General features: G+C 38.8%; 1 protein-coding gene across 1 annotated transcript; it reads right to left on the reverse strand.

Annotated features, from left to right (window-relative positions):
* Positions 1–675: 675 nt before the first annotated feature.
* Positions 676–5,463, reverse strand: LOC143027201 (uncharacterized). Its single transcript, XM_076188375.1, has 4 exons — positions 5,410–5,463; positions 4,443–4,527; positions 3,724–3,888; positions 676–2,353 (listed from the first exon to the last, which is right to left on the reverse strand). Exons 2-4 carry the CDS (start codon positions 4,513–4,515, stop codon positions 2,154–2,156), a joined length of 438 nt encoding a protein of 145 aa, XP_076044490.1. The 5' UTR covers positions 4,516–4,527; positions 5,410–5,463; the 3' UTR covers positions 676–2,153.
* Positions 5,464–13,130: the final 7,667 nt, after the last annotated feature.

Genomic DNA, 13,130 nt, shown 5'->3' on the forward strand with positions numbered 1-13,130 from the left:
CACCTACTACCTTCCATACATCAAAGCATGATCCATACACAACCATTCTCCACTCACCCCTATCTTCTGTCTTCTCCCTTTCTCCCTCAATAGGCATTCCCCTCATTTCCAATGCCCCTTTTACCCCATCCATCCATCGCACCCTTGGTCACCCACTCATGTTCACTCCTCCCACCTCTGCCTTCCACACTTTTTATTAATCTTTCTTCACTCATTCTTGCCATGTGTCCAAATCATCCCAATAATCTTTCATCAAACCTATCTCCCAACTCCCTTTTCACCCCCACTATCCACCTTATATCCCCATTTCTCACTCTATTCAGCCAAATAACCCCTACCATACTTCTCAGGCATCTCATCTCAAACACATTTAAACTCTTCCTCTCTTATGACCATCTTGTAACTAAATAAAACTATTAAATGCTATTCAGATACAAAACTTATTAGTTGAAGGAATTTGTTGAGATTACCTTAATCCCATTTAGTTTTGGTGACTACTTCTTAGATAAGTGTTTTCTAAACATTGTTAAAACACATAACCCTTGGTGCTACAATGTAACTCTGCAACCATAGTTCTGTGGTAATGAAACTAACAGATAAAGATAGAAGATCATTTATGTTCATATAAGCTGTCAAAATTGATAGCAACATGCAAAAAGGCAATAAATTCAAAAATATAGTTATGTTTTTATTGTATTTCCTGTGAAGTAACCGAAATAGTGAAAAAAAATATATAATCTCAGCGTTAGTCATATACCCAGAGAAATTCCTTTCACATACCTTTAGGGATACAAGTACCTATGTTTGGGTACCCCTGTCTTAAACTAATCACAGAAGCCTGGCAGAACAATGTTGATAAGCTTAGGAGGATTAGGGGATATGAACAACCCTGCACCATTGCACTACCAGGAACTATCCAGCATCAAGGATTGTAATCCTTTCTCTTCGAATCATCTTTCCAGGTACTTTGTATTTGGTGCAGTGTCTACATGCATATATCTATCTAAGGAGCATTAACATAACAAAAAATAACATACTTTCCTACCATATGTAAAAAAGTACTGATAATGCAGTACAATCACCCCATTGCAATTAAGTTGAACATAAAATCAACATCAGATATGCATAAGTAAAGCTTATGAAATGAAAGCTCTAGTCTATAAATGGGTTTTGTATCTTAGAGTACTTATGTAAAACATATAATATGATTTAGTCAACATAGCAAGGAACCAATAAATACAGAGGGATTGATAATAAGGCTACATAATGCAAGTAAAAACACAAATGAGAAACAAACCACCAGGAAATTTTACTGCATAATCTGGAAAGAATCCAACCGCATCTATCTAATCTCATTTACCTCATTGTAATATACAGGATTAAAGCTAAATTCACAAGGTCCTGTCTCTTTACTTACAATTATCAAGTTTTGTTCTTATGTTGTCCAACTGTTGTTGTTTTTTCTCTTAGCTTTTTTTTAATATCTGATCAGCAATTTTTTTTTGTGTGTGTGTCCCTCATGATTAACCAAAGCTTGCTAGACCCTCAGAATGAAATGTTAAAATATTTTCTCATATGATGCTATAAATTCCTATTATAGTTTGAAAAATTTTGTCAAGTTGAATAAGACTTAGCCTTAAAAAAAGGAAACTCATATTAGTTTATAATGTCTGCTATCGGTTTAGAATTGTGACTATGAATTTCGACTGTAGAATTACATAAACTACTTAAAGTTTCCTTTTTACTTTTTCCTCTCATGTGACTTACTCCCTTACTCTTTTCACTTCCTCACAAAACATCTTTTTATTTTCTTGAAACTTTTCTGTCAAACTCCTACCCCACTTTATATCTACTCTCCTCTTTGCCTCCATTTCTCTGCATTTTGGTTCTCCTCTTTTGTTCCTATACCTTTCATTACTTAGGGAGGTCTGCCGATGATCAATGATGAAAGTGCTCAGGTGAGGTGAGATGACATGAGTGAAGTTGGGTGGTGTATATCTCTCATATATGCTTCCCTTGTTCTACTTTGCAGCCAATCCTCATAAGTCTTTAGCTAGCTATTATAACTAAGCTTAAGGCTTGCAAAAGATTAAAGAAGGAAAATGTTGTCGTGGTCTGATAACGTAGGGTTCACTGTTGGCTCACCAGCATGCTTACGATAAAAACCGTGCTAAAACAAGCATGCCTGCAAGAAGGGACACTGTCACCAGTGTGTTCTCTGCCGTGTTGCACAGGTTATCTGTGCAGCCGCAGATCGTCCCGTTCAGTTGTTTTCCAGAGATGTTGATGGAACCCTCTTTGCAGTCCATCTCTATGCTGGTGCTAGCACCTCTAGCCGTCATTTCAACACCATCTGTCGGCAAATATCATAAAGAATGAACCATTTCCTTCCTTGACTAGAAATTTCCTTCCTGTCAATGAACAAACTGGTGTTTTGTATCACGAGACAAATTTATTATTTTACTTATTTAATTGCATTGCATGTATTGTACATGATCTGTGTTGTAAGGAGTTACAGGAAGGTGCTTTCTTAATATGCATTCTCATCTCGTACCTTTACAATCAGTGTTGCACTTTAAAAATTCAATTCTAAGAAACTTTAGACTATTTTCATTCGGGTGTTGCCCCAGGTCTCTCTTACTGAAGGCCCCGAGGATGAAATATTGTGTTGGTCTCGAAATAATCAGGGTGGGGTTGTGTGAAATGAGGTGTTCGGTGTCCTGTGTGTGATGGTTAAATATGGGCAGTTTGCCACTGATGAGGTGTATTCTGTGTCAGTATTGTCTTAGCGCTAGATTGTGGTCTAAATTTAGTCGTGCTTGTGCGGTTCTATTTTTCTTAGGAGGAATTTTTCTTTGGGGCTGATTACTGGAGGGTTTTATTGAAGTAGGGTATTTGTTTATCAGTCTTAGATTCCTTGTCTTGTAATCTGATTGTGGAAGCATTTTTGTATGGATATAGTGTGTGGTGCAGGTGCTTGATGGATGCAGATGTGGAACATCCTACCTTTTTCCAGTTGTGTTTGTGTGATGTAATTAAATGGGTAAATATAGTTGAGGGGCTTATACATAGAACTGTGTACCTACTATGTTAATGTGAGTTTCTATTGGAAGGATTTTGGCTTTTGTGTGTAGGTGTTCCACTGGGGTGGTTTTGGTGCATTCCATTATTATTTTCAATGTTTCATTCTGGATAGCTTCTAAATTGTCTATGTTTTCCTGATTGTTGGGAACTATGCTGTGAAGTGTAGTCAAGTGTGGTTCTCAAACCGTAAAGCTTGTAAACCGTAAGCTTGTAAACCGTAATTAGAGTTTCCTTCTGCTGTTTAAATCCAATCTGTTTTAATATGTTTATATTTTTGTTGATTTACATGTTTCGATGTGTGGACTGAAAGTCATGTATCAAAAGTGAAGCCCGGATTTTTTTTCCTATTGAAGAGCTTCATCCTCCATTCAATAATTAATCTTTAATTTTTGTCTGAGTAAGCTTGGGTGTTCTTAAAAGCTATTTTGTACCTGTTATAATCATCAGGTCATCTGCGTACGTGAGTGCTTTGGTGTTATGTTCTGGACTCTGTGTTGGAAGATCATTTGTAAATAGATATTCATTGTACAGTGACTCCCTAACATATTACACTCGTCAAGGTTACCGAAAAGACACCAGCTACTCAGACTATCTTTCACGTCTACATGTATCTATTACTTAAAGTATGTAAGTACTCACCTAAGATGAAGTCAGCCTTGAAGCAGAGTGCACCCCTTGGGAGAGTAGTTGTCAGAATTTCATCTGCATTGAAAGAGGCCGTAGGGCAGTGCGGATTATTTCGTTTGGCTTTTTCTGGCCGACTACTATCGTAGCCGGAACACTGATAGCATCTGATGGCCGCATCTATAAAAGAAGGGTACGTTCAACACTCGAGAGAAATCTGTTGAGCTCTTGATAATGGTATACATGGTAAGTACAGTTACAGAAACAAGTTTCTCGACACAAATATGTATTCATGAGTCTTTAGTTGCAAATTACTGTTAGACTACTAACAACAAGTGGTCTAGATTACAGATGTAAGACCAATTTCACACGGGAAATTGATGGTCGCCACTGGCAGTGGCAACTAGTTGCGTCCCATAGTTTTCAGTTAAGCCTTTCACACGAGTCTGCATTAATCCTTCTATTGTAAACTATAGGAGACAACTAATTGCAGCCACCAATGGCGACCATCTATTGCCTTTGGTCTACCATCCAAGCTAAGTCAATGGTTTTCCTTTTAGCTAGATACAACTACTGTGTTGTAAGTCGTCGAAGAATTTATTTTCCCAACTGATTACTGTATATATATGTGAAGGAAGCAAATTAAATTCCTGAGCTCGCTAGTTGTGTATGAGTTTATAGTGACCTAAATAGGGAAACAAATGTTTTTAGTTTAGATATTTAGTGAAACTTACTTGCAGTTGATGCCACTGTCGATATTGTTGTCAGAGGGAACAGCAACAGCAGGCACTGGACAAACACCTTCATGTTTGTAAATGACTGTCAAAAGAAAATGTATAATTAGTTTATGCAAGTAGTGATATCGTTCATGTGCATGTGTGGCTTACAAGTCTCATTTAATCCTGATTGAGTATTTTAGTAATAAACAACCCCTTCAAGACAGACCGCCAAACTTAATTATCCAACAATCTCCAGACATAAGCCCCACAGGGAAAACCCTCCCACATCTGACGAGAACCACACTGCCACGTCTGCACTCAGATCACCATCCAGCATTAAAACAATACCAACGCAGAACAGGCTTGACCACAGATTCAAACTGCCCCGGGTGCAACCACCACACGTAGGACACAGAACACACACTACAATATGAACATAAGAATGAAGGAGACTGCAAGAGACCATAAGGCCTACACTAGGCAGTTCCATGTCCATTACCACCTGTTATCCTCATCCATAAAGCTGACCTTTTCTTAAAACAGCCGATAGTTTCAGTGCTCACTACATGGTTACTAAGTCTATTCCATTCGTTGACCACTCTATTGGTAAACCAGTTCTCGCCAATTTTCTTCTTAAATCTAAATTTGTTCAACTTAAACCCATTACTGTGAGTTCTGCCCTATTGCCTTTATATGATGACCTTGCTTAAGTTACCCTGTTCAAACCTTTGATCCACTTCAACACCTCTATTAGATCACCCCGTAATCTGCGTCTTTCCAGTCTACTTGAGGTGCCTAAGCCCAAGGTCTATAAACCTTGCCTAAGCCTGTCTTCGTAAGGTAAATTTCTGAGCCTATATATGATTTTAGTCATTCTCTTCTGTACTGATTTTAGTGGGTTGATATCCAGTCTATAGGACGGAGACCAAAACTGTACCGGAGAGTCAAGGATGGGTCTACCGCAAGATAGTTTGATAATTACCTCTGCACTTTTATGCGCATGCCCCACACAAACATCCCAGCCCAGGGACAAAAACAATATCTCTACCCTGAGTGGTTTATGGTCGCGCCCAGAGCCTATAGTCGGTTACCTGAAGGTCTCAGGTGTTCTGCAAGAGACCAGGAACAACGGATTGGATGACTGATTGACTCCTCTAAACTGGTGAAGAGATTGCAATTATGAAATCATTGTTTATAAGAACATAAAAATGGCGGATTTGGCTTATATTACAAAGGGTGAAGTCTGCATGACACAATTACTTGCTGAATTGTTTAAAAAGGAGAAATGCTAGTTTAACAAAATCATTGAAGGAGCATCCAAATACCAATCACATAATAAATACAGTAAGTCATTGTCAAAGGTGCGTCATTTTAGACTTAAACTCTTACAAATATTAAAAGGAAATAGAAATACTGTATCTGAATCAATGCACAGTATTTGGGGGAATGTTTCTTACTTTACATGAATTACCATGAAGTTTCATTTATGTTAGGAGGCATGAGATGGGAAAAATATTTGCATAGTGCTTACTAACGAGACGAGGTGGCAATTAAACGTTAACCAAGAATATGGAGCTTTATTCAGAATCAAACGTTTCAACCCCATGAGCCACTGAAGAAGACCCAAAGAATCTAAACGTTTGGTTCTGAATCTCCATACTCTTCCCTTAATGTTACATGGCTTCCTCAAATCCAGTCTGCTAATATTCATGTACATGGGACCATTCTCCTTCCCTTCTACATACGCTTATGTTCAACAAGACCGTAGTGATACACTTCTGTACCTCCACCCAAGCAGTACCTCCTCCACAACTTTCATTGGGCCCCCACCCCCTCCAATTGGTGCAATCCACCAAGATCTTGGGCATCACACTCGATGCTCAATTAAATAGGAACCAACATATCACCAATATAGTCAGGACAGCGTCTTACAAACTGTATATGCTGAGTAGGTTAAAATCACTAGGAACACCTACATCTGAGCTACAGGAGGTCTACAAAACTTTCATACTCCCCACCCTCATGTATGCCTCACCAGCCTGGTGCAGCTCACTTACCCTCACACAGAGACAAAAGCTGGAGAGGGTACAAAAGAGAGCGTGCAGGATCATCCTGGGCGTGGAGTACAGCAGCTACGACCATGCTCTTACCACCCTTACTCTATCTAGGGTGTCCCAGCTGCACGGGGAGGCACTAAGGAAATTTGGGGAAAGCCTGCTTTCCCACCCTAGACACCGTCCCCTCCTCCCTCCTGATGCTCCACCAACTCGCCACGCCACTAGACACATAAATAGACTCATACCAATCAAAGCGCCAAGGACAGACCGCTACAAAAACAGTGCTATCCCATCTATTGTGCACATAATTAACTCATTGTAAAATTGCTCCATGTATATATTCCAAGTTTTATATCTTTAATCAACTTTTCCAATGTAATATTGTCAGTGTACCACTGTAATAGAAATAAACCTTTTATTATTATTATTATTATTATTATTATTATTATTATATTTTACTCTAATGCCATTACACTATCTGCGTATACTCAGTTTTGTCTGCTGTTATAAAGCTTTAGCAATACGTCTCAATAATATGTTACATTCAAGAAAAGTGTAACAAAGAAAAGAAAAATAATGAAAAAGTATTATTTGAGTCGTTCCCCCATCATCTGTCCATTCTCTACTTTTTTTTTCAATATATGATTTTTTATGGTCAGACACATTAAGTTTAGGCAACATAACTTTAAGGAATAAGTAGTAGCTAACCATTACTTCCTCGCTACAATGACGTTATTTAATGGTGTTCCTTTCAAAGTAACAAAGAGATTGAAAACACTTGGTTATTCCCATTTGTACGACGCCATATTTCACATGTCTTGTGCTGGGTAAAGCCAGATAATTTCATTACTCGTTTAACTTTTCATTCACTCGTATAACTATGTTGTTTATGTTTTTGTTTTGTTTTTTCTCTAAGACACAATCGACATTTGGTAACTACATACAGAAAATGAATCTGTGTAACACAATTCCTTCTCACCCATCACATGCCCCCCACCATGTTACATTTGTCTATATTCTCTTTTCCTCTTTAAAAATTACGATGGATGGAGGGGAGTAATCTTGGATACTTATATAGATCCACTAGCCACCATCATAGAACAATTAATAATAAGATAACTTGTGCAACTACCTATTTTCCCAGTTGAAACCAACATTCAATAGCTACACATAATCACTGATTCTATATAACAGCTCCTTCCTTCTCTATGACATGCCCCCATAACACATCTTGCATCAACTGTAGAATTTCCACCACCGCGCGCGTGCTGATCTGTGCGGATCCGGGGTGCTCCGCTGTCACTTAGGCACACACCGTCACTCAGGTCATGATAACGTTTTTTATAATCTAACCTAACCTAACCTAATGGCGCTCAAAAGGTTAATCTTTGTTTGGATTAGGTTAGGTTAAGTTAGGTTAGGTAATAAAAAACGTTATCATGACCTGAGATAGATTTGGTTAGGTTAGGTTAAGTTAGATAATAAAAAACGTTATCATGACCTGAGTGACGGTGTGTGCCTGAGTGACAGCGGAGCACCCCGGATCCCCACAGATCAGCACGCGCACGGAGGTGGAGATTCTACAGTTGATCCCACATCTTTGATATGTTTCTTCCCCTTGTGATAAACTGGGTAGGATAATCACATTTTACTCTGAAGTTTCTTGAAGTGGTCGTCAATGTTCCCTATAATTTGTTGCTGTGAGTGTGCGCAGAAATTTGCTTGTGTCCAAAAATTTCCTTCTCTGAAAAGTATGTGCGGCGCATCCATGCGAGTCACCATCTGATCATGCAAATACGCACAATTTGTAAGTTTTATTACATATTACCTTCACCAAGCGGTGGCGTACCAATGAAAAAATAATTATTGGTTTGACTGGTGGTAAGTTACCATATTTTTAGAGAATTTATAAGCTAATGTCTGGGTGGAGCTTCTTCGGTGAATGGATTTTAATATAATTTGAAAACTTTGTGTGAGCATTTTTTTTATTTTTTTATGTGCGCACAGCTTAGAGGGATCGTTGGTGATCGTAACAAGGACAAAAAAGGTAATGATGAAGCATTATTTGGACAAGTCTATAAGAAAATAATGATGGTAATAATAATTGTCATGGTTTTATGTCAGTATACGCACATTGGTGCCCAAGAAAGAACAATCACAAGTAAGTACTGATCAAAAACCTCGTTAGATAGCAATTATCATTACTTATTAATTCAACTGCATCGCTTGCCTGTTAGGACGAACATGATTGGTTCAGACAAACACTTGTGACTGGTAGGTTGCCAATTTTATGTTTGTTTGTTTGACGTTTCAAAGTATTATGGCTGTCCACACTAAGGAAATACATTATTTAGAAATGTAAGAGTAATGATTTAGTTATTTTCAATTGTACCTAAGTCGAAATTGTACAAAGCCATCGGGAGCGAGAATGTTACAATTACCATAAGGAAATAGGCGCTATATGCACAATGTTGATCTCACACACATACTCTAGTCCACATCACTGAAAAGATCACGATTTATATGTTTCCTTTGTTACACGATTTCCAGGATTATACTCACACACATTGATAACTGCACGTTCACTATTTGAGCATGTTTAATATAAACTCAAAATTCAGCGTTTGTTCGCATTCATATTCTCTAAGCCAAGTAGCGCCTAGTTGCCTAAGCCCTAGAATACACGAGAACTAGTGATCATTGTGTTTAAATTCTAACAGTTCCTGAAGTATTTGTCTCATCCGGGTGTTATCTTCCTAGATCATTTTCTTGGACCACTGAGTTGGCGGGTATTATGAAATCGTGAAACGTAGAAACCGAAGTAAGATGGTAAAAAGTGTCATATATATTTTCATTTCCATTTGATATCTCTTCCCTTGCGAAGAAATATGCTTTTGCAAAATGAAACTTGTTTCAACCCGACACAAGTGCTATCGCTGTAGTGAATAATGACGTCATCCTAAGATCAACTTGCCGCTTCAATTCAACGTGATTAACTTTAATATAACGGTTGCCGGGAACGTACAAATGTTGCCATACCGCTATATTTTGCATACATTTACTATCACCTTATTTGTTCATCCCGTTCTTCTTCTTTTATTGTATATGTATTTTTACACCGTAGTCCTTTGATTGACTTAAGTTACAGCCTACGCTTATTAGGAACACCTGGGAAGATATCATTTATGACAGTGTTTTCTGCGCTTACTCTGAAAACGATATTCTATAATACACAGCTGTTTCTTTTCTTTTCTTTTTCAAGCCAGTGTCCTGTTTACAATTTAGTGTTTGTATTTAGGTTTTAATTTTCTGTGTCATAATTTAGATTTCATAAGTCGCGCACGCACATTGCGTTGTTACAGATGCACAAGCTAAACTCTAGACTTGTTCAGTAATTCCGTCCCTACGTGCAGAGGGTGAAAGTGACATGGAAATAAAAATTCACTGATTCGTTAACCGAATATGAAGCACACATACACTAACTCACAAAGCCTCCCACGACCACAATTGAACAAAACCTCGTAGTTTACTACAAGCACAGACGGCCGCACAGTCCTTTGTTCGCGTTGGTTTCCTTGTTCGAACTGCCTAGCCCTAGCCGCCTAGCGTCTGTGGGACAGAGCCTACACCCGACGCAGAATAGCCCACCCAATACACCTCACTTTTGGGTTGGGCTGGGGTAAAGTTGGCTGCTGGCCAGAAGTTCTGTTGACGTTTCTAACCTTACCTATCCACGAGTGCTGAGACAAAATCTATGCACAGGGTCGTGGGTGTAAACACACCACTGGTATATCGAAGACCGAGCAGAGACGAGACAACCCGCCTTACGCATAGCTTCACCCCTCCCCCGCGCATAATCCCACATACAGAGACAAGCACAACTCGCGAAAGGGAGAGTTGAAAACCGTGGGATCGTGTACTGCTTCATGATCACAAAATGCCTGGTATACCGAAGAGACTACCAAGCCAAGATGCACTTACACCACGGCCTGCAGCACGAATGTGACTAAAAAATAACCTCTCTCGCCAAGGTCTGGAAAAATGTATTTTTGGCAACTGAGGATAGATCGGCTCTCCCACGATATGTCCCTGTTGGCAGTATTCGACTACTTTAGATTACAATGGCCACGTGAATCTGGTATTGATGATACGTGATGGTTCACTTGTGTTGTGAATAAATGCCGAGTGTATGGTGGTATCGAGAGTCAAATGTTTTTGTTCTCCATCCGCCCCCCAGCTGTTAAACGGCTGCGCGTGAGCCCTTAGGAAGTGAAGAGTGTGTCACGGTGACCACCGGGCTTGTTTTAGGACCAGGTACTTTAGCTCATGTGAGATGACGTCAACATAGATAAAGAGTGTGGACAAAACCCTTCAAGTTGTTACAATAATTACGTCAAGCTCATTTCCACCATCCACCTCCGATAAAAGAATTTCAGATAACTAGTATCCGAACATCGTTATATCTGTGCGCATGGCGTTACTCATGCATTGACTAAATTTCATTAGCCAAGTTTGAGAGCATTATCCTTGTTTGGCTAAATCATCTGGAATATCTAACTGATTTGAATGATTATTTGCTGTATATATCAGCATCACCAATAAATTTGAAAGCAGTAAATTTCGTCTACATCAGGGAAATATGCTCCGAAATAAATAACTTGAGAACAAAATTCTCATGAACTCATAACATCTTTCCATCAGGATGATTGTCATTCAGTGCAACTCGCTGTTTACGATTATTCGTTTGATTGCTAAGTCAACTTAGCATTTACCTCATTCTATATCTAGCGAGTTTAGTCACTAGTCATTCATATAGGACAGTTTCATCTTTTTTAAGTCCAGGTTTGTTAAATCTACGGTGTCTCTTATTTCGATTGAGATTACTGTGTTAAAGATTCCAGCCGGTTAACCGTACACGAGCTATCCGTGTTGGGCTATATGTTAGGAAGGGCTCGAGTGGTTCTCAACCTTTTTTCAATCCATTCTCCCCTTCATGGATTATCAACATTTGTGTCGCTCTCCTTCATTTTTCTCCCAAATCCCACCCTGCCAAAAGAAAAAGGTAGAAAAGATATGATAAAATGTTAATGGAGAGAAAGTCTTTGCTCTATTACAAAGTTTACAATCATAATTATATTATATCTAATGGATTTGTTCATATTCTTCACATTATATACAAATGTATGAATTGTAACAGCGGGCCATGCCCCTCCCCCCCTAAATTCTTGTCATGGACCCCAGGTTCACTGGTTCTACACCACTTGTCTCTCTTCGCTGAATGAAACATTTCTCCTATACACTATTGATCTTTTTTACAGGTTTCATCTCACTGTTATTTCCTCATCCAATTAACTAGCATGCATTAGTTCTGGTTGTCACTTAGCGATGTTATTTTTCAAAAATGCAAGATTCTCCACAAGGCCAGAAGCCCTGGTAAACTAGTCCTGTCATTATTCAATCGAGAGAAACGTGCGCAGAAAAGGCCAAACATATGGCGAGTTGCCTTTTCACCGTTTTTTATATATACAAGATAATACAACTGTATATTTTGATTACCATCAGATTATTCTATTCAGCCAAAGAGAATTCCCTGCAAAGCAAAAGGATGAAAATCTGGTAAAAGCGTTCTATAGGGTTCCTCAGGTCAAAACTAAGATATTTCTGTCTTGAGCATATGGCAACAAGCTCTCCATGCAGTTTGCCGTTGGTAAGGGTGGGAGGGAGTTGCGCCCAAGTCACTTTGTTCTCTCAAGTTCTCCCAAATATGTTTTGCTGCCGCTTTCTCTTCTCCTACCCCAAGCCTTCATAACATTATTTTTAATAAAGCAAGTTAATGAAACACTGAATGTATCAATTCACTACGAAACATGAAGCAATATTTCTTTCCCAACTTGTGACGACAAACGATCGGAACAATATGAAACTCCCTCGACAATCACCGATTTATGAGTAATGCCATGATTCTGTCGAATAAAATTTATTCTTAAATCCCTCACCTTGTTTATCTATTTTGATATATTAATTTGTTTATCTTTTTTTTTTAATAGTACTTAGCGTTCACTTCCTATGCGTTATTCTCTCTCGCTCCTCGAGGTTTCTTCAGGAAATACAGTACGTCTCTCTATTTCACATGCTGTTTCTACTGATCAAAACCCAGTTTCTGATTACAGAGTATATGTGCCGACTCACATATACATATACCCAGGTATATATAATCCTTTTGACGGTTTCTTCGAGGTTTCTGATTACTAAGTTTATGTTCCCACGAACGTAAACATATACCCAGGTATGCATGCATTTATAATTATGCACGTAAATGTTTTTAGCTTGCCTTTTTACTGTCTCCCCTTTCCCACATATTTCTCATACCTTTTGTCTTCACCATATTTCTCTGTTCCAACATGTGTGTACACACACACACACTTCCCGTAAAATACAACTAGGTAAATACTCTCTCTCTCTCTCTCTCTCTCTCTCTCTCTCTCTCTCTCTCTCTCTCTCTCTCTCTCTCTCTCTCTCTCTCTCTCTCTCTCTCTCTCTCTCTCTCTCTCTCTCTCTCTCTCTCTCTCTCTCTCTCTCTCTCTCTCTCTCTCTCTCTCTCTCTCTCTCTCTCTCTCTCTCTCTCTCTCTCTCTCTCTCTCTCTCT

Source organism: Oratosquilla oratoria, chromosome 7 (genome assembly GCF_046742065.1).
Source record: "Oratosquilla oratoria isolate Oo_2021 chromosome 7, ASM4674206v1, whole genome shotgun sequence".
NCBI classification, from domain to species: domain Eukaryota; kingdom Metazoa; phylum Arthropoda; class Malacostraca; order Stomatopoda; family Squillidae; genus Oratosquilla; species Oratosquilla oratoria.